Below are 22,137 nucleotides of genomic sequence, written 5' to 3'. Positions count from 1 at the left end.
CCCCTTTGTAAAGGCTGCTTAGGCTTTGGGAATTGCTTATTGTGGTCTCTGTAACCAGAGGAAGAAAAGGCTGAATTTTTGGGAAATAGTGATCTCATCAGTGACATTGTTGTAAAGCATAAAGATGGACATAAATGATATGAAGTCATGATTCATCAGAGTTTGTCTACATGAGCTCAAGATCTGACCCCAAATAATTGCTAGAAGCAAGTGAGCTGTGTTGTACTTGACCTTCCCATAGAAAAATCCCCAGGAGTGAAAGACTTCAAATAATTTCAAAGTTCAGGGGATCTAGAAGTATATAGGTCCCAGTGCAGTCTCTTTTCTCTGTCTCTCTCTCTCTTTTTTTTTTTTTTTTTTTTAATTACTATATTTAACCATACAAGTGTCATGGGGAATGGCTCTCTGGGGAGAGATTTAACAATAATAAAAGTGGGGATTTATGTTGCTAACAATTGTTATTTGCCTTGATACTTGAAACTCTTCTCTCTACATTTTTGCTGGGTTTTTTTTTTTTTTCCTCCCTTTTACTAGTAATGGTAAAAAAAAAAAAAAAAAAAAAAAGATAAAGAAACATTTATCCTGACAGCAGAGCAGTTTATCTTCTGTTGCTGCCTACCTGGCTGTGTGTGACTGTCCTTAGTCATGTTTTATCTTAGAATACTTAAGCTGTGCCATTCCTGGCATGTGGAATGGTATCCCAACAAATGAAGTCTCCCTCTGGAGATGAGCTTGCAGCTTGGATTTCACTTGTTGGTCTTTGGGGTCTTGGCTGGGATTCTGCAAGTCACTGCAAAGCAGCGGGTTTGTAGCACACTGCTTTTTTTTGATGGCCAGTAGTAACAAACTGAGAGTATCAAGCCATTGCAACATTTACTGTGAGAATCTTCGGGAAAGTTGCAATTCCCAAAAGTTTGCTGAGGGCTTTATTGGTTTGTGTTGCCCTAAAGCTGACAATCATAAATGCTGCAGGCTTAGAAACACTCAGAGCAGAATGTTTTCCCCATTTGGGGGGAAAAGAGGGACCCTGCCTTAGCACCAGTTCTTCAATACGTGGGATACTCTGCTCTCTTTCTTGCAGACCCTTTAAATTCAATTTCTGAAGGTTTCCTAGGTCAGGGAGTAATTGAGGTTTGGAGTTAGTGCTGTGAAAAGGTCTCTTGGGGTGCTGAGGAGGGCTGGGTTTGGTTTCCTCACTGCTGCTGCCTGGGGTGGGTTTGCAGCCCTACCAAGACAGCAAGGAGCATGGGAATGCAGAGATACAGCACCATGTTCCCCCCCACAGGCTTCCCTCCAACATGCACTGTGTTAGGATACCATGCTCTGGGTCTGGCAGGACATGAACGTGTTTGCTTTCTGAGCAATTTGCCCTACAGTCTTGGGGCACTTGGACAAACAACAGTAATATTGTTGAAAGACTCTGGCAGAAAGCTTCTCCACTGTTCTCCCTCTGATGGCTTCACAGATTGTTGCTTTCCACAAGCAGCATTTCCCAGGAATGCCTCTTACTCAAGTTTTCCACCTTCTCCCTGGAGTGGTGCCTTATGTTTTCCAGTAAGTTATTTGCATATTAAATAGCTTGCTCTATCCAGAGATTTGTAGTTCCAGTTTATGTTGGAACCTTGGTTAGATGAACTTTGGTCCAGTCAAGCATTTAGTGGGACTCCTTCTTCCATCCTTTTATTTTGATGACTAAATTAAGAAGTTCTGGCAGTGTGTACACACCTTTTTATTGTCACGGGTGGTGATTTGGAAGAGCTGAAGGGACTTGTTACCAGCTAATTATGGGCAAGTGAGCCTTGCACAAACATTCTGGAACAGTTGCCAAGTGCTGGCAAACATGTCAAAAGGGCAAAAGCAACAATTTAACTATTCTGTGCAAGTGTCTATCCAGCATGTATCCATCACTGCACCTGAGGTGATCCTTCCTGGAGCATTCATCAGCAAGAGACAATTACAGAGCCCCTTAAAATCTACTCAGGATAATTAACAAAAAGGAGAACCCCATCAATAGTGGGGGGCTGGGGGGAGCTGGGTCTCTTGAATCATAACTGGTGCTGCTGTGGAGGGAAACTGAGTGGGAATCAATTGGCTGCCATGGAGAGCTGCCTGCTGATGTGGGCTGCCATACTGGCTACGGATTGAAACTCAAAGGGAAAAGAGTTGGCTGGTTGTTGCAATTCTTTGAGGATCTCTCTGTTTCTGAGGAATTTGGGGCTTAAGGTTTTTAAACAGATGCCCAGCTCTGCTAGGCTTGGGTGTGCAGGGTGGTATATTCTACAGGGCTTTGGTATCTGCAGACGCTTTGTCCCTTCTGCCTCTGCTGTCCCCAGCTGGTCATGTTTGAAAATTGATTCTCAACTATATTTTCCCTTTTGTTTTGTTTGGGTTTTGGTTGTGTGGTGTCAGTGTTTTTTAATTCTGCTCTGAGCTTCTTCTGGATAAGAGGTAGATTCCAACATGCAATCCTGAGCATTGCTTTTAGCCTAATGGGTGCAAGCATGATAAGTAATAAGCGAGATTGTTCTTATTTTCCTTTGGGTTGGTTTGTTTGTTTGTTTGCATTTTTCCTTGGTTTTAAATCATAACTATTCTAAAAGATTAACACCAACCTTAAACCAAATTGACAATAAAAATCCCAAATGTGGCATAGATGGGAGCAAAAGTGATGTAACAACAGATATTGTCCTTTTTGGATACATTTGAGCTCATTTGAAATCATACCCAGGGGACATATCAATCCAAAGCAAGCTCATCACAGTTATAGGCTACATCAACATGAAATACTGTGTGAATCACTGAAATTAAATGGTCATGAAATCTATGCTCATCCACTTTGTCTTGGTTGGTAAATATCAAGTAGATGTTGAATAATAGACTTGAATAAATCATATTTTTGAGTTAGAAACTCAGAAGGCATTGGCGACATTCTGAAATTCAGTGCTTTATGTAAGCACAGTGAGACCAAGCAGGGCAGGGAAAAATCAAACCATTGAAAGGCACGCAGCTGGGTAACTCAATAACCCGTGTGTGCAGAGCATTCCACCCAGCGGGACTTTAACTCTGCGAGCTGGGCCGGCCGGCTCCGTGCTGGAGAGCCGGCCCCCGGCCCACCCCACGCCATTGACATGCATAGCTGGCCTGGTAGGTGTAAAAATAGCCGAGCAGCGCCTGAATTGGAAATGGTCACCGAGCGCTGCCCGCAGTCGCTGGGGTTTCGGGTTCTGCGGGACTCGCCTCGGCTCGGGGGGCCCGGGAGCAGCGGCCGAGGAGCGGAGCACGGGCGGGACCCCCCTCCCGGCCGGTGCCCCGTCCTCCGGGAGTGCCGGGCACCCGCTGCGGGGCCAGAGCCGTCCCCCTGCTCCGAGGGAGCAGAAGAACTGATATGGGCAATGCACCCATTTGCCAGGCTTGTCATTCAGAGAAGGGCTTAAGGACACAGGGGAACATACAGGACTTGGATAGAACTCCCGATTATTATGGATACAACAGTGAAGAAAGTAAAGAGCCTGAAGCCCTGGTAAGTTTGGCTGAAGAAAACAGGAATCACATGCAAAAATTCAGATCAGGGTTGTGCATGTTGCATTTGCAAAGGATGGCTTTGCTCACAACCTTACTGGATAGCTTGCAGTACTGAGGGGTCTGCTAAACTTGTCCATGCAGAAGCTTTGCTTCACTGCCCTGACTGTGATTAAAAAGCAGCTGTTGCTGAGCTGTGCAGTGGCTTCAAAGCATTGTCAGCTACCAGGAGGTTGAGGTATGTGAAGAGAGAACCCTGTGGGTTAAACAAGCCCTGCAATGAATGGGTGTTATCTAGTTATCCTGGTTTGCACAACTGTTAGGAATGATCCTTTGTTGATATTTCTCCAAACTTGAAGTCAGTAGTTTACTTTTGAGCTGCTGCCTGCCCACTGCATATTGTTTTCTGTGTGCAATCGAGACAGAGCCACACAGATCCTCATGTAGATGAGGGTTACAGTGAGTGGGACCAGGCACAGACAAGGGATCCCACTTATGCCACTAATGTCAGCATTTGTGCAGCAAACCAGAAGAAAATCATTAAGATGTGAATGCTTGTGGGTATCTATGGTGAATGAAGTGTCTCTTCTCTCTTTTCCCCTTTATTTCTCATTCTGTTTGAGAAATTCATTAAGGGGCTATTTCTTTCAAAATTGGCAATGGAATTATATTGTGTCAGAACTTCTGGCAGCACAGAAAGATCAGTAAACCTTCAGTGTCAGTGTATCCAAATCTCATGTGGTCTGCAGCTGATGTATACTAGAATTGTTCTGTCTGACCTGGTGGTTTGCACATGCCTCAGTTAGTGCAGTGCAGCTCAGAAGAGCAGGTGAGCTGAGTTCCAGCATTTGTAGGGGAAGAGGAGACCCAAGGCACTCCCAGCAGCAGCTCACAAGGAGTTTTGCATGTCCCAGAAAACACTTTTGATGATGTATTGGATTTCTGGTAGCATATTTTTTTGGCTGGATTTTTCTGAACAGTTTTATGTTGTATTTCACTGACAACACAGCTGGACCCATTCTTCATAGAATCACAAAATGGTTTGGGTTGGAAGGAACCTTAAAGATCATCTAGTTCCAAACCCTCTGAAATAAAACTTTCTTCAAGCTAAAACATGAAAGTAACCTACTTCTTTGGATACAGAGGATACAGACAGGCTTTTTTTCCTCCTACCAAGCAGTTTTTGGTTGAATTAACAAATAATCTCCAGTGTTTGTGATGGGAAACATGCAGTCAGGGGGAGGGCCAGTGGGATTCCTTGGGCTGTGGGGGAGGATGGGCCTGCTTCCACTGCTGAGGGTGGTTTCAGTGTTCAGTGGGCATGAGAGGATCTCCCTGAAGCTGTTAGCAAAGGTATGGAAGACCCTGTGACATAAACAAGCAAACTGAAACAGCTCTCCTGGCACGTCCAGCCTCTGAGCTGCCCTTCGGCATAAGGTCAGCCCTCAGAGGAGGCAGGAGTGAGCAGCATGTGATCTTTGAGGCTTCTTTTCCTTTTCAGTTTTCTGGATACTTTTCATTCAGCCTACGCAGCTTTTCAGAGCAGGCAGAGATCAGGCACTTTGATAATGTCTTTGATGTGTTCAATCATAAGATCTTGGCTTTATGTGACCCTGGTAGGGACTGGACAAGTTTCTTTAGAATGTCTGTCTTGATTCAGGTTTACAGTTCTTGGGGGATTACAAAAGAAAGTTCCTGTATTTCCCTAAGAATGTTTCAGTCTCTTATCATCTTTATGATTCTGTACCAAAAGAGTTAAAAGAAGAAGAGGTGTCTCTAAATTAGAAATGTCAGTAAAGCTTTGTTCTGCAGGGAGAAATTGTGTATCTATTTTTTCCCCTGAACAGGAATATGGTATCCAGCACAGTACCCTGTTGGCTATTATAGATTTCCACTGCTTTTATGTAACTGTAGCCACGCTCCCTGTCTTGGCTCATTAAAAAGAGTTGCCACATCAAGCTGAATATGATGGTTCCAGGAGCCTTGTAGCAGATACGAGGTTCAGAACAATTCAGCTGATATTCAGCCAACTCAGATGGCAAAATTGCTTTGCTAATCTAATCTTGTCTAACCTAAGAATCAAATGCAATCTGCTGCTTCAGAACCAGGTATCCCAGATTGCCTGGGACAGACTGCTCTCTGAGTTGCAGCACAGGATTTTCTTACTGCAGCATTCATAGGAGTTTTTCCTCCCTGCTCAAGATAGAAGTGGTGACAAGGTGGATTTTAACATCATTGTTGCTTTTCTGCAGGTGAGGTTAGGTGAAACTGGTGCCTCTCTCTGCTAGTCGGAGCTGAGTTGTTTAAGGTTTAGGCCTAGGATTACAAGGTTCTTCATTTACCACTTGAGTGTTCCTTTTACCTCTCTGTACAAGTAAGATCTGTGCGATGAGTCTTGCTGAATTAGCAACTGTGGTAACACCATTTATTTACAGCTATTTTAGCCCATCTCAAAGCAGCATGAAATGTTTTTTACTGTTTTATGGAACCAGTACATTTGAATCGATGGGCGATCGGTTAATGGTGTTTGGGTGGGTAGAGCAGTTTGACCCTTTAGCACAGACGGTATTCACACATTTCTTTATTAGGAAATGTCACTTTGGCCATAGGGAATGAAAAATTGAGAGTGATAGGATTATCTGTCAACAGTCTGTCTTAAACTTCACTTACAACCTGGATTTTTGTTAAGCCTGGTTATTATCCTGCTAGATAAGGTTTGAAATGGCATCCTAATTCTATCTAGAGGTGTTCTAGCATTATTACCTCTGTTTAGGAACACCATCAGTGATGGAAACTTGCCATGGAAACCATTTAGATGCCTGCCAAGTTCTACAGTTGTTACCAGCACCTCAACATCTCAATATATGGTATCCAGAGACTGCTAAATATTTGTCCTTCCTTTAATATTATTCAGTTCCCCTAGAGGAGATCTTGGTTTCCTATCAGTATTTAAGAGACTTGAGTAAATGTGTGTGTCAACTAGGAGAACCAAGACTAATCCTGGGGCTCATCTGAAGGTATCCCAAATCCTTACCATTTCAGGATATGACTAAATGATACTTTGTCTCAAATTTCAGCACAAGAAATGTTCCCATTAAACAACAGGATTATACATTTCTGCTTTTTAGAGTAATGAAGAGATTTCTAGCTTTTATTATTAATCAAACTAGAAAATCTTTGATTCTCAAAGCCCAAATCCTGTGATGTGCTTGGTTTGTTGTTTTTCAGGGTGGTTTGTTTTTGTTGGTTTTTTTTCTCTTTATTCTTTTTTAAATGCAAAGATTGTTTCCCAGGTACATTTGAGAGTCTGTTTTTTAGACTTGTGCCGATGATAATTCAGACACCCACACGGGATTTCCAAGCTGGGATTTATAGCAGAAAGTTTGTTTTGGAGAAGATGAATAGCCCAAGGGAAGGACAGGGATTACACATGCCTCAAGTTCAGCTAGTACTGATGCACTGTCCCTTGTTAGAACCCTGCTAACTGAGGTTGCTTTTACTGTAAAATCAGCATGGATTAAAATAACATCTGTCATTTCAAGTACTGCCTTTGGAAGGGACATGCAGCTGGGCAAAAGATTTTATTCCATTCTTTTCCATAGAAAGCTATGCAGTTTTTCCTCAGTTCTCACAAATCCTTCATTTACACAGTACAATCAGCAGCCAGGCCAGTATGGCAAGTTAATGAACGGAGTGGGAGGACTCCTACAGAAGTCTGAGGCAGCTAAGGATCATAAAAGGTTTATAGAAGGCATTTGCTTCTTGGCTTGAGGAAGGGGTGATTTTACATTAGTTTTCTCTTCCTCTCCTGTTGCTACTGTATTTGCCAATGTTGGCCAAATTCAGGAACAAGCTTAAGTGTGCATTTAAACCTTCCCTTTAGCAAATAACTTAAATCTGTTTAGTTTGAGATCAATTAGACCTAAAGATGTGGTAAAAATTAAGCATGGTTTGAAGTGGCTTTCCAAAATATCCCTTTATTCTTTTCCTGGTTAAAAACAAAGCCAAACTGATCAGGCATTTGTGCATTCCAGCAGAGAGAAAAGAGTGGCTGGATGGTATCCTGCAAGCTCTGGAATTTCACAGAGTTGGCAAGAGAGTCAAAGGTGTCAAAATTTAACAAGCAGCCTAAAATTAAAGTAATTCCCTATGAATAATTAAGATTTTTCCTATCAATAACAAGAGATGGAATAGCTGAAGCCTGGCTTTTCCACTAGTAAAAATTAGAAGTGTCTATCAGCATTACCAATTGTTCAGTTGTGTCTGTTTGGAGCAATCTTGGTGCAGGAACTGGTGTTCAGACGGGGTTACCTGGGCAGTTTCCTCCTTCTCCTTATGTTGCTCAGAAATATGTTTGTTGGTATTGTGTAGCAGCAATAAAAATTTTCTTAAATTTCAAATGCATCTTTCTGAGAACAGTCTCCTAAAAAGATATGAAACTGCCGCAGAACTGTTTTACGCAAATCTTGAAACCCCCAGAAGTTGATGAATATATATATGTTGGACTTGTAATATATTTTTTATTTATAATGTGCATAAATCATAAATCACTTAACCTAGTTTATTTTCTCAGCTTCTTTTTTTGCCATAGTTCTTTCCATCTCCAGTCATACCAATGAAAGTAATTTTTTGAGGACACTCTAAATCTTGAATCTTGCTGCATGCAGTGTCTCCTTTGGGTTGCAGCCTCTTTGTCTGACACAAGAAAGCTCTTACCAAGATGTATAATAAATGCAAACAGCATTACCCTTCCCACCTGTTCTGGCAGTGCGTGATTTGGGCTCCCACACATCCCTTAGCAGAGCTAATGAGACAATATTCATTCTGAGGAATGCAGCCTATACTGGAAGGAATCTGGTCAATGCCATCCCAGGTTTCTGGGCCAGGGAATAATTTTCCATGTTTAAAAATGTTTTGATTTGAAATCAAGTATTGTTTGAATCAAGCATTCTTTCTTCTTGTACCTCTTTTACCCACTTGTTATTACAAAATATTTTTTGCTGAAAATATCCACAATCTTCATGGCAAAGTGTGGGGTCACATCTGAAATGTCTGCAACAGCATGGTGAGGGCAACTCCAGCCACAGCTCCAGCTCAGTGCCAGAAAAAGTAGCAACAGTGCCAGCTTTTCCATATCCTTCATGATGTTCTACGATTAATTTGCCTAAGTAGTCCAAGCACCTTAAATTATTCAGGTTCATGATATGTGCTTTAAAAAATATTTTTATTTTTCTGATTTATAACCATCAATATCAACCTAGGGAGACAGACCTTTGACATTTTAAAATAATTAATTACTAGATGCTATTAGCTCCATCTTGGCAGAGAATATTTACTTTGTTAGAGATCTCTTACCTCTGAAATCTTATCTTCCTCTTCACATCTCACAAATCCTGGGATTCTTCTTAACAAATATTAGTTTCTTGTAAGGCCAGTTGTGTCTTTTTCCTGGATAAGAACTTGCTCTAGATTATGAGAACATGATGTTTGTTCAGTGAAAGCTACTATTTTACATTTGTGGGATTTTCAGTTCAAGTATTTATGAAAAAATTCCATACAAACAAAGGTGCACAGCAGGATGAATCTGATCTGAAGTGCCTGTACATGGTTGAATCGCAAAAGCTGAGTGATAAAAATTCTTGTTTTCATATTGAAATAAGAAAATTTGGCCCATTGTTTATCCAGGAATTTAGACACTGAAATTTCTTTAGGATCTGTGATTTAATCTGTCTTCCTTCATCGTTCCCAGTAAATGAAATGAATGAAAACATACATTTTTATGGGCAAAGGAAGTGGCTTTGAAAGCAAAGCACTGTTGTATTTCTTTTCTTTCAGAAGATGAATGTTATTTCATTAAGGGCTGGGAAAATATGTGTCCATTATAGCTGTTATTATCTAATTTAAGTCATTTATCAGTGTTAGATTACTGAGCCTGTGCCGTCACAAGTGGAATATTTAGCTCTCATTATGGCATGTATATCAGAACTGCAGGCTCAGACTCTGCTCTGGGGGTTTAATTAAAAGCTAAACATGTAAGAAACCCTTTGCCTCTTTGCAGTTATTGCTCCTTATTCTGGTGTGATGCCCTTTGGAGATCAGCAGCACTTTCAGCTGAATTTAAAAAAAAAATTCAGCGTACAGTAGATAAAATGTGAGCAACTGATAAACTTGCTGGCAAGTTTTACAGAAAATATTCCATGAGGAAAAGCATTTTATTTGAATTCCCATCTTTGCATCTGAATGCTGGTATGGAGGAAGATTCCTTAATGAGCAAAAATCTGTATGTGAGGAGTGAGTTGGGTAACGGTAACACCTGGTCTGTGCCACTTCTAGAGCTGCACCCAATTAAATGATGGCTGGTTGGAACAGATGGTTCCTGAAATCAGAGAATAGCCAAGCCAACTGGGACAAAATGTAGTGGTTGTCTCAAGGATGGGAGCTTAAACTGACACATTAGAAAGGAGGGAATAAAAAAAAGAAAAATATGTGCTCGCATACCTGCTATTTTTCCATTTGCGTCTTTAAGTACTAAATAGCATCAAGAAACCATGAAAATGTGAGTTTAGAAGGTGCAGCTTTCCTTCTGCCATGAGCTGAATTCTCAACTCCAGGCATTCCCTGGATATACTAACATGATGAGCCAGCACTCAGGAGCTTCTTAATGAGGAAGAGTTCACAAGCTATCAGCATTTTGCTAATTATAGAAACAGCTGTTGTACAAACAGTGCCTCACAACTCTGAAGTTTTTAAATGGCATTAACACCATCACCTACCCCTGCCATATTGATTAATTGTGGCTTAATGCTGGCTTTACCTGCAGTGATAGCACAGGATTCACTTGAACATCAAAGGTTTTTTAACCAATAACAATTTGAGGTTTTTTATTTATGTAAAGCAGGTTTTACTCATGTCCTGATCAGGGACAATACCTTCAAAAGTTAGAGCTGAGTAAATTTTTCTCCATAAAATCAAAGCAGTGCATTCCCAAGCCCATGCTTGAAATGTAAGGCAGAAAGGGTTATTGCCACTCAGATACACATTGTAATATACAAACAATGCACCTTAATTTAACCTATTTGGACATTGGGCTGGAGTTTTGAATTATCTTTATGCCAGCATTCCATCAACAAACTGTGTTTAGTAGATGAGAATTGTTCGGATGCCCATAGTGCTGGACTCTGTTCTCTCACAGAGATATTTCAGATTTTGGACAGACTGGGGTCATTCAACTTACTTGCAGGGAAAAAAACCCAAATGCTACCTGTGGGAATAGGTTTTCTACAGAAACAATTTAAAACAAATATTTGTTGGATAATGTTATGATGAAAGCTATCCTTTGAAAACTGAAGGCTTCTACTCCCCCAGTCTTTCCTTCTTATGCATGAAGCTGGTTTTCACTAGCAAATTTGAATATTTTATGGATTTGGTACAGCATATGATTTCAGGATTTATTTTTGCACTTCTCTCTAAAATGTCTTTGAGAAACAGGCCGTGTGCAGTAAGTGATGTGGTACATTATGCAAAATAGGAAGGGCAGCTGGAGTGGGGACAGAGGAACAAGAAGGGAAGGTCTATTTGATTAAAATACTAATTTCTATATATGATTTATTTGCTGAGATTGCCTGAAATATATGTTTCGAATTCAGGTTAAATTGCAGCAATGTAATTAGCAAGAAAGAGGGAGAACCCACAATCGTATATTCATATAGCCACTTGATAATTTCTTGTATTTCCTTATGCAGTATCTGACAGCTAGGTAGTTATAAAGAAATGTTTGTGTCCATGCTGTGAGTGTACTTATATTGATGTTTTTCACATTGCAGTTTATTTGTTCCTAGTGATCTGACAATTCTTATTTATAGCTGGAATTACCTATCCTCAGTCAAAAGTTCATAAGAAAAGTTAAAATATAGGAGATGTCTACAAGGTCCAATAAAACCAAATATTCCCAAAAGTCATAGGTTTAGGAATGCACCTTTAGTGTCATCTAGTTCCACCTCCTGTCATAGGGCAGGGACACCTTCCACTGTCCCAGGTTGCTCCAAGCCCTGTCAAACTGGCTTTGCACATTTCCAGGGATGGGGCAGGCTCAGCTTCTTCAGGCAACCTGTGCCAGGGCCTCACCACCCTAACAGGGAACAATTTCTTATGTTATCTAATATAAATTTACCTTTGTATCTATATTGTGTACTAGAACTGCATTGCAAACATAATTTCTTTTTAAAAAAGTAGTTAGTGAGGACTTGTCATGCTCTGTCACTGTCTATGTATTGAGAGCAGCGCATTAGAAAAAGCTGGTTAAATCCACAGGTGATGATTTCAACCCATACTATAAAATACCATCTCAGTATTTTCTAATTCCTCACACCATATTCTTATATCATGTCTATAATGTATAGATTTGACTGACCTTAGGGCCTGCATGTACACAGCGTGAAGCTTAATTCTGGCTGCCTGGGCTGAGGCTGGAGGGCAGAGCTGCCAGCTGGGACTTTGCACATTACCATGTTGGCTTTGGGGCTTCCCAAATTACAGGGCACTCATGTTCTCGTGCTCACATGCTGCTGCTGCTTACGGTGAGCTCTTCTCCTGTAAACCTTTCCTTTCCTCACTGGCAGAGTGTTTGCTTTCAAGCATGATCTACTTGTAAAACTGTGTAAAACTCTCAAGAAAACCACTCAGGGGTGTGTGCTTAGGAGGAGGGGATGTGATAAATACCATATGGTGCACGGGACGCTGGGCCTGTGTTTTTGTCTTCTTTCTTGTAAAGAAAGTGCCTTCAAATGACAGTTTGTTGACAGCTTTTCTTCACCGGTCACCAAACTATAAAGATGGATATTGGTGGTTTCAGTGAGAAACATTATGAGGGACTGTGAAGGGGCTATGGGGCATGAGGGCTGTGAGGGGCCATGAGGGGTTATAAAGGGCCATGAGGGCTCTAAAGCACTGTGAGGGGCTCTGAAGGGCCATGAGGGTCTCTGACAGACTTTAAGAGGCTTTAAAGGGGCTGTGAGGGGCTCTGAGGATCTCTGAGGGGCTGAGTGGCTGTCAGGGGCTCAGAGGGTCAGTGAGGGGCCATGAGGGGTTCTAAAGGGCCATGAGGGGATGTGATGGACTGTGAGGGATTCTGAGAGGCTCTTAAGAGACTGTGAGGAGCTCTAAGGGATTGTGAGGGTCTCTGAGGAACTTTGAGAGGCTCTGAAGGGCCATGATGGGCTGTGAGGGACTCGAAGGGGCCATGAGGGATTATGAGGGGCAGTGAGGAGTTCTGAGGGGCTCTGAGAGACTGTGAGGGATCTAAAGCTCTGTGAGTGGTTCTGAGGGGCTCTAAAGGGATTGGTGAGGGGCTGTAAGGGATTGTGAGTGTCTCTGAGGGACTTTGAGAGGCTCTAAAGGGCCATGATGGACTGTGAGAGGTTCTGAGGGGCAGTGAGGAGTTGTGAGGGATCATGAGGGGTTCTAAAGTGCCATGAGGGACTCTGAGAGACTTTTAGGTGTTCTAAAGAGCCATGATGGACTGTGAGGGGTTCTGAGGATCTGCGAGGGTCCATGAGGTGTTCCAAAGGGCTGTGAAGGGGCCATGAGGGGCTCTGAGGGACTTTGAGAGGCACTAAAGGGTTGTTATGGACTTTGAGGGGCTCTAAAGTGCTTTGAGGGGTTCTGAGGGGCTCCGTAAAGGGGCTGTGAGGGGCTACAAGGGGCTCTGAAGGGCCATGAGGGACTTTGGGAGGCTCTAAAGGGCAGTGGTGGACTGTGAGGGGTTCTGAGGAGCCATAATGAGTTCTAAAGGGCCATGAGGGGCTGTGATGGACTATGAGGGGTCTAAAGTACTGTGAGGGCTTCTGAGGGGCTCTGAAGGGCTATGAGGGTCTCAGAGGGACTTTGGGAGGCTTGTAAAAGACCATGATGGACTGTGAGGGATTCTGAGGGGACATGAGGGGCTCTGAGAAGCTGCAAGTGGTTCTGGAGGCCATGAGGGACCTTGAGGGCCATGAGGAGCTCCTAAGACTGTGAGGGGCTGTGTAACAAAATATTTCAAGAGATTACGGAATCTGTTGGAAAAGCTGACAGATCCAGATTCATTGTCTTCTCTGACGTGGTAAGACTACAGGAAACTTCTGCTGTTGTTTACTAGGGGGATTTTGTCAAAATGCGTTTGAATTTGAAGTGTGCTAAAGTGAATAAATGTTTGAGACTGTAGTGCTGACAAAAATGCTTTTAAAAAGCATTAAAAGAATGGGACAAAGGAGAAACTAATGACAACCTATTGAAAAATTAGATTTGGCCAACTGGGAAGGAAAATCTGAGTATTCTCAATTTCTAAGTCTTCTAATCCTTGTAACATGTTGCAAAATATTTTCAATGTTTTGTGGCTAGTCTCTTGTACTTGTATGGGAATTTATATATGAAGCATATGGACTGCTGAAATATTCTTTATGCAGACAAGAAGTTAATGTTCTGAATTGTGATAATTATTCTAGTGTATGGAAAGTGTTTTGAAGTGACTGGAAGTGATGCACACTGCAGTAATTTGATTTTGAGGTAATAAAATTATGATTCAAGGATATGAGAATCTGCTTGGAAAGCATTGCTTGTGTCTTGTTAGCCAGAAACAAATGACATAGAGTTGTGTGGGCTTAGCTATAATCTGAGGTTCCAGCAATAATTGAGATGTCAGCACTTTTAGCTTTTTATGTTATTCTGTGTGAAAGAAAAAAAAGCAATGATTGATTCATCCCTAAGAAGCCTAAGTTGTAGATGGTAATTTGTTGCATCATTCTTTCTTAACCTTTTAAAAGTATAAAGCTGATGATTGTAGTTTTGCTATGGTAAATGATTGTTGTAGTAGTAAAGCAGGAAAAAATGGGGAGAAAGAATTGTCCATTATTGAGGGCAAAGGTGCTTTTTCCAACCAGTGTGTCCAGTTTTACCCCTCATGCACTCAGATATTTGTGGTTTGTTAATGTTTTTACCAAGACATGATTTTTTTCAAAGATACTTAAATATTAAAACATAATTTGATGTCTTTATGAGCATATCCTGATCCCAGGAAAGGATGTGCTCCCATAGACATATTTTTGTCTTGGCATGTAGCACAGTTGTAAGGAGGCTGATTTTGATGACATCCATCTGTTGCAGATTAAAATAGGTTGGAATCGGGGATTGTGAAGTGAGTGATAAACAGGGTGGCTGAAAAAAGTATTGGAATGGATTGGGCAAGTGAAATAAGTGGCTGGAAGCGGGAGGGGTTTAGGATATTCTCATGATGAGAAGGAGCGAGTCCCAGCCCAAGGGAGTGCGGGCTGTCCTCTACCTCTGGGCTCTGTTTTGTGTCACAGACAAAGGCAAGAGGGCTGAGGTGTTCCACGTTCTGTTGCTTAACAGTACGTCCCACAACCTGGCTGAAAAATGAAAGTTTTTTTTCATAGGATTTCTAAATTTTTTTTTTTTTTTTTTTTTTTTTTTTTAATGAGAGTAGGCAGTTTAGGGGTGGAAATGTTTGCAGCATGATCCTGGATTTGGATACTCAGCCTTGAGTACTTCATCCGCTTTGTTCTAAGGTTAGCTACATGTGCAGTGCTGCCCACTTTGAGCATAGGTATCTAAAAATAATAGATCTAAATCTGTAAATAACATTTATACACATCTATAAACAACATGCATAAATACATAAATAATACAGAAAAAAATATATATAAAGAGATTATATATTTATATGTAATTCTCCAGAAAACTACAATGAGCAAGTTGATGCATTTATGTTTCTCTTGTTGACAATATCAGTTACTATGATTTATGGTTGTTTGGGGTTTTGGGGTTTGTTTGTTTCGTTGGTTGGTTTTTTGGTTCTTGCTAAATTTTGAATGTCAGCAATTATTGCTCTGTTTTGCTCACTCTGACAGGTCTGCAGTTCTTTTGTGCCATTATAGTCTAATTTAAATATGCTAATTAATGCAGATACAATTCAAATTCGGTTGTTTCACGGCTTTATTCTCCTGCAGCATAAAATGTGGAAACCTTACACCACTGATGAGGTTCTGCTCTGGTTTAAGCAGGGGCTAATTGGAGAATTTTTTTCTTCTCTTTTTACAGTCTGACAGCAATGCAAGCTTTCTCCGAGCTGCCAGAGCTGGCAATTTGGACAAAGTCGTGGAATACCTGAAAAGTGGAATAGACATTAACACCTGTAATCAGGTAAGATATTTAATGGACACAAGCTTGCAAGAGTGAATTGCAAAACACCTGGGCACTGTAGAGATGTGATTTAGCTCTTTATCCTGCTAAATGTGACATGCTCAGCCCATGGATTTTCCTTAGCCGTCCCACGTGAAGCCCCTGATCCCCTGAGAGCTGAGGTGTGGGAGTCTGAGGCTTCCCCTGTTGTTTTTGTGAGGTCTCAGAGGGTAGGTAAGCACTTGAGTGGATGTAGTTGTAGCTGCCCAGATAATTTGTGCCCAAGCAGATTAAAACCTTGGCAATCACCTGCACTGGCAGTGCAGTTCTGGGTACTCTCAGATGGCTGAAGGGGTAGCCATGGGCTGTCACCTTGTTCCACAAAACTAAATGTGTTGTTATCACTGGTCAGTAATATCTACAATATAGCATAAAAGATACTTAAATGTTGTACTTAACATGCTGTCTCTCCTTTCAAGAAAGTTATAACTGCTGTAAAAGTACACTGTTGAAGTTTCACCATTGATGTGACTGTAATGTGACACAATGTTTTGGCTTGGCTCTTTTGTAGCTCTGTCATATAAATCCAATTACTTTGGCTTCATAGCTTAGGGACCTACGTTTGCAGCGTTTATTTAAGTGACTAGAACCATCAAGTTTAATAAGACTCTAACTGTGACTTAAATATGCAAGTAAGTGTCTGCATCAGTTCTGGGAAGTGTCTTGGCTTTCTAGTGAAACAACTGCAGTTTCTTTGATGGGGAATTTGACAGCTCAGGCTTTTATGGTGCCCAGCTTTCCCCTAACGCTTAGCCAGATTTGATCAGAGTAACCACTAACTGGACAGTGGTTATGCCATTTGGAAGTAAAATCCCAGAATTGCGACCACTGTTTCTTTTTTTTTTTTTTTTTTTTTTTTTTGGTGGGGGAAGGGGGGTGTGGAGAAAAAAAAACCAAAAAACTAACTGGGGAAATCAGGAGTGAAATAATCTAAAATGTTTGGTGCTCTCACCTTCCCTGCTGAAGCTGCAGATGATTAAAGAAAGCATGTGTCAAATGGAAGCTGGGGCACAGGAGTGAGAGCAGATCTGTTGGCTGTGCCAAGGAATTTAATGATGAGGAGAATAAGAGCTGGGGCTTTTCATGTTCTGCTTGTTGAAAACATACAGGAATATTCTCATGTTACTGTCTAGGAGAAAGTTTCCTTTAAAATACTTACTGTAAAGGAAAACTTGTTGAGTTTTATGGGATGTGACCTGGCAAACTTCAAGTTTCCCAGTTAGAAGAGAGTAAAGCTAGACTCAAGTTCTTGTGTTCAAATAGATCCCGCAAGTTTTCCATCTTTGTTATAAGCACCAATATTGACAAAGAGATTTACCCCCAAGACAGAGCACAGTTAATATGATAATTACTTAGGAACATTACAAGGTTTTTTTCCCAGTGTTCATATTCTCTTGCTGACTATGGGAGGAATATGGCAAAAGTTGCTGCACATTTATCCTCTGTGGAAAGTGCTTCCCACCTGCAGCTGGTGACAAAGCTCCACTTGTGCCATGTAGGGGAGATGAAAGCTTTCACCATCCGCTGAGCACAACCAAGCACTTCAGCTTCTGGCAGACTCCAGTTCTGGTGCCATATTAAATTGCTTACAGAGGTTTTTGTAACCAAGACCCTCAGTGCTTCCAGTGATTAAGCATCACTGGTGTGTTGTAAATTTTATTGGGAGTGGGAGCAGACTCCCTCTGCTAGAGGTCAGGGAATATTGAGTAAGCCATGGTAGCCTTGAAGTTATTCCTCCTCCTTTGTCTCCTGCTCAGGGTTTGGAAGGGGTGTCCGCGTCATTGTGTTCCAGCTGTCTGAGGGGAGAAGCAAACAGTCTGTGCAAAATGCAGGGGTGTGTTTTATTTTTAGCAGTGAGATATCTCAAGGCTCTTTTAAAAATGGAGCTTTGCATGTGCAGGGTATTTTTCCTCAGTAAAATGCTATTTTTAGATTAGATCTCATACAAGAAAACCATGCATAATGTTAAAGATAAGCTTCCCTGAATGGAGAGAACACCAGGAGATTCTTTCTTCAGTTTCAATGTTTTTTTCTCACATCCTGAGTTTTCAGAGCAATATATCTTTATAGATAATCCAAGTATTTTCCCAGTGTAGCTGTTGCCAAAATATGATGGAGCTTAATGTTTCTGGATATACTGAACACAGAGTAGTTAATAAAACAATTATATAGTTAACAATTAGACATGACTTAAATATGCTTTGTTGAATGCTACCGTCGTAACAAGTTCACCTATTATAGTATTGCCTACTTGAATCTGAATTCAAACACTGTCGTCTCTTCTGAAAATCATAAATCAACTCTGTTTATTTCTGGAGAGAGTTGAAAACATTAGGGGACAAAATTCCCCAATTTTATGAGGGGTCCCTTAAAAAAATCCAATTCCTGGTGTTTTATAGGATGTATAACCAATAGCAATTGTAAATATGTTTCCTTTAAAGCTGCATTTCTATGCTACAAATGTAGTTTTTTAGGATATGGTTACTGTTTCTAGTTAACATAGCAAGAGAAAGCTACTTGGTACTGCATCTTGTTCAAAATGTTCTTAGCAAAACAAATGTTACACTGTGCATTTGTGCAGCCCAAGGTTCCAGTGGAAGTTAGACCCCAGACTGACTCTTCTGAGTTCATCAGCTGCCTGCTGATTTTTGAAACTGAATTGGGAATCCAAAGGCAGCATAAAGTAACTTTTCTCCATCTTGTCTCGGGAGACCTGTCAGTTTTCAGGGTGAGGTCTTGGAAGGAAAAATGTGATGGGCGTTGGCATTAGCTTTGAACAAGTCTTCTGTGCTCCTCTGTGAAGTCTAATGCCTTGAACAGATCAGGGTTCAACTATGAGATTGTTCTGGGGGCCTCCATCTCCAAGGCTTTTTGAATCTCTGTCAGTTTGGCTTTTGCTCTTGCTTTGTTGGCTTCCTTTTAATTCAGCTGGTCTCTATTCCTTCGGTGACAGAGAGGCAGAGCACATCTGTTCATTACTCCCTCCCTCCCTCCCTCCCTCCCTCCTTCCAAGGGGAAAGGCACTGCCTCTCCCAGCAGTGCCAGTTATGGTCTGAAGGAGCACTGCAGCATAATGAGGTCAGCAGCACCACATTTGATGTCACTCTCTAGGTTAATTCAGTTTCTTGACTTCCTAGACTATAAAGCAACATAAAGGGAGAATTTTCATAACCTGATTATGTTTTTCTTTTTTTTCCCCACTGTCCACTTAATTTCTTTGTGATATTTTTAGGAAGAACTTCGACAAACATTAGGACTTCAGAAAGCCATGCCCAGCTCTCTAATGTACCCTTTCCCAAATCTCTCTTGAAAAGAGGTTGCCACATGCACATTTTACTTCCCTGAGAGATTTATTCAGAGGAGAGACTTTGCAGAGCCGTCTGTTAAAGAGAGAAAAGTATTTGAGTTTAACAAAGACTGTGGTACTTCTTTCTAGTTTCTGCTTCTGCTGGTAAAAGGAGTTAGTGCCACCATACAGTGTTAATCACAAAAGCTTTTTAATTTTCATTGTGTTTTGAAGTTATGCTTTGCGATTGGGTGTTATCATAGAACCTTTTCCCCACTTCCTTCAAATACTTTCTTTGCCCTATTTCTATGTTTCAAGTTCTTTATCATTCTCACTAATTCTCATCAGCAGAAGGTGACTTGAGCTTTCTAGGACTGCCAGGTTATTGTCTGTACCTGTCAGTTAGAGCTGAGCTTAGAGGGAAGGGTGTAAAAGCCCACAGAACACTGATTTGGTTGATTTAGAACGTCCTGTGAACTGCAGGTCGATCTGATGCACTGCCAAGACACAGCTTTTCCATGGTGTCAATTGGCTTTGGCACAATAGGGTTAGGTGGGAATGGGAGAAGCTATGGGATCTGGGTGATGTTCCAGAAGGAATAAATGGCACAGCAGGATTGGTGCTGAACCAGGCAGTGATGGAAGAGCTTCCATTGCATGAGGACTGCTCTGTGAGGCAACTGAACACAAAGGCAGAGGTAGCAGGGAATTTTTCTGGGTGATTTCCAGACAAGAGCAGTGTCAGTGACTGTCTTATGGGGAATAGGTGTAGGCTGGTGATTTTTAGGATGTCCAAGAAACCCCTGGAGTTTTCCAGTGCAGTGAAAATACCAAGGGTGGCTCTGCAGGAAGTGGTGTGAGCAGTTAGTGGTACATGCACATTTGTAGCACTCCATGGGACAGAGAGCATTGACGTCTCTGCCTTGGTGGTAGAGGAGAAAGGGAATTGAGGGAATCAGGCACAGCAGGGAAAAAACACTTGTAAAGAACCACCAGCTTGGAAGGCTTAGTATTAGGTTGTTTTATGGGAGTTAATATCACCAAGGAGTCTCCAAAAGAATGGCAGTTGTGGCATATGCAGGCTTTGTCCTTATGTGGCACAGTTTTGCTTAGCAGACAACTAATTTCACCCTCCCCAACTTTTTGGTGGGCAGGGGAGAGAAAAAGGGACGTGTCAGAAACCTTTGTTGTTCTGAACTACAAAAATCCAGTTGACAGGAACGGAGGAGTTGCATTGATTAAATCTGAGATTCCATCATCAGAAGTAGCAGGGATCAGCCACGTGGGCTGGGAAATAATTGCAGCGTTGGTTCTGATTAGGGAGAAAGAGAACAAAAGTTGCTTTAAGGCTTTGGTTGTGCTGGTCCTCAGCATTTAAAGTGCAGGCCTTGCTACTGCTTACCCCAGCTTGCTTTATTTAAGGAATTATGGAGTTTGAATGTCTATAGTTCTATTTTTAAGCTAGAGTTTGTTCCTGTAAGCTTTTTCTGGACCTCAACTATACCTTTTTCTCATGTCTTAATGCATTAAAAACAAGTACTGTGTTGTGAAGAAACTCAATGGATGCAGCAATATCAACTTTCAGGTGCTTAACGTGACATCAACAGATATGTGGCTCAGAGGTAGGAATACAAGTATTTTCAGAGATTAAGCACAGGGACAAGCCTTGCTCTCTCCATATTTTGGCACATAGTAGACTAAAACAGAGGCTTATCCTCATCCTTTTGTATTCAGAGGCATTTATGGGCCATGAATTTTGCAGTTTCTCTGCTGTTTGTTCCTAAAGAGCGAAGAAGTTTAATGACATGTTGCAGCAATACATCAGCTGTGTACACTGTGAGGAGGACAAGCTGCCCTTCAGCTTCCCATGGGAAGTGCTGATGAGAGAATCTGTGAGATCAGATACAGAACAGGTCTTTGTTCTTAAACAGTGAGGAGAACACTGTGTTTTCCCACAAAATACTAGCTCAAAGCTCTCAGCCACTGTAGGTAGCAATTATGGTTTGTTGATACTCAGCTGAGATTAAAAACCAAGAAAGACCAGAGTTTTCTGAAACATGTTCAGCCTGCAAAATATTCCCTGCCACAGACTGTATTCCTCATCTGTGATTATGGTCAGCCTCATTGCATATTTTTGGCTAAGGATTTATCCTTGACCAGGGCATGGCACTACTGCTATCCCTGGGCTCTGCAGCTCCATGGTAAGAGTGTTTCCTCTGGAATAAGGATTTCTGGCTGCTGTAGCTTTTCCCATGCATTGGGGTTTGAAACCACATTTCTCATTAACATTTCCTGACTACCAGGCTGCAGAAGGGTGTTCCTCTGCTTTTGGCAGCCTGTGACCATGGCCTTCCTTTAGTTCCTTTGCTTTTCTACTAGTTCCACTTCTGAATTTGACCACAAAATCTGCCTGTGCTGCTCACGTGGATGCAGAACCAAATGGAGTTCATGCTGAAATGTGTTTGCATTGCTGTGTCTGAAGCTATTGGACAAACTGCCATCAAATACCTCCTGTGAAGTGCTAAGTGCTTTAAAATCCCACTGGAAATTACAGGCTCCAGCTGCCTCTGTGAATGGGCGAATAAAAGCCAGAATGTTGCCTGTTTATTTCACAACTGAAATGATTCTGAACTGCTCAGAGACAAACAAAGTGATAAAAATTCCACAGTGCTGAATTTGCTGCTGGTTACTCAAACACCTGAGTATTGCTCCTGATGCCTGCAATATGGAAACCAGGAGAATGCTGGAGGGAATGGCAGTGTTTGTTGCTGTCACCTGCCTGATGTGGCATGAAAAATACCTCAGGATTGTGAAAAACAGGCTGGCAATTCAGCTACAATAGACTGTAATTTAATTTTTGACTTGGGTGGAAGGGGGATACTAGGAAGAAGGAGATCAAGTTTCCATGGCAGGAATTTATATGAGGTAAAGTATCCTGTTCGTGTTTAATGTGGAGAGGATTTAGATGCTGACTTTCTTAGATTACCTTTTCAATAATCCTCGCATTTATTTAATTAATTTTCTTTTCCTTTTTGAGATTAGAAAACCTTGAAGTTTAGTGAAGACTTGCTCATCAAATATGAGCAGAAGTCCCAGATC

General features: G+C 41.5%; 1 protein-coding gene across 14 annotated transcripts in view; it reads left to right on the top strand.

Annotated features, from left to right (window-relative positions):
* Positions 1 to 22,137, top strand: part of ANK2 (ankyrin 2) — a 184,987-nt gene that overhangs the window by 51,708 nt on the left and 111,142 nt on the right. For 9 of the 14 annotated variants that reach the window (XM_063156877.1, XM_063156876.1, XM_063156874.1 and 6 more), the window contains exons 1-2: positions 3,333 to 3,520; positions 15,613 to 15,714. In XM_063156877.1, the coding sequence (XP_063012947.1) occupies positions 3,386 to 3,520; positions 15,613 to 15,714 (237 nt within the window). In that variant the 5' untranslated portion in view covers positions 3,333 to 3,385. Of the gene's footprint in view, positions 1 to 3,331; positions 3,521 to 15,612; positions 15,715 to 22,137 lie in introns of those variants that run through there. The other 5 variants (XM_063156863.1, XM_063156875.1, XM_063156870.1 and 2 more) reach the window with 2 other exon arrangements.

Source organism: Melospiza melodia, chromosome 5 (genome assembly GCF_035770615.1).
Source record: "Melospiza melodia melodia isolate bMelMel2 chromosome 5, bMelMel2.pri, whole genome shotgun sequence".
NCBI lineage: Eukaryota > Metazoa > Chordata > Aves > Passeriformes > Passerellidae > Melospiza > Melospiza melodia.
This window is presented reverse-complemented; position numbering and strand designations above follow the sequence as displayed.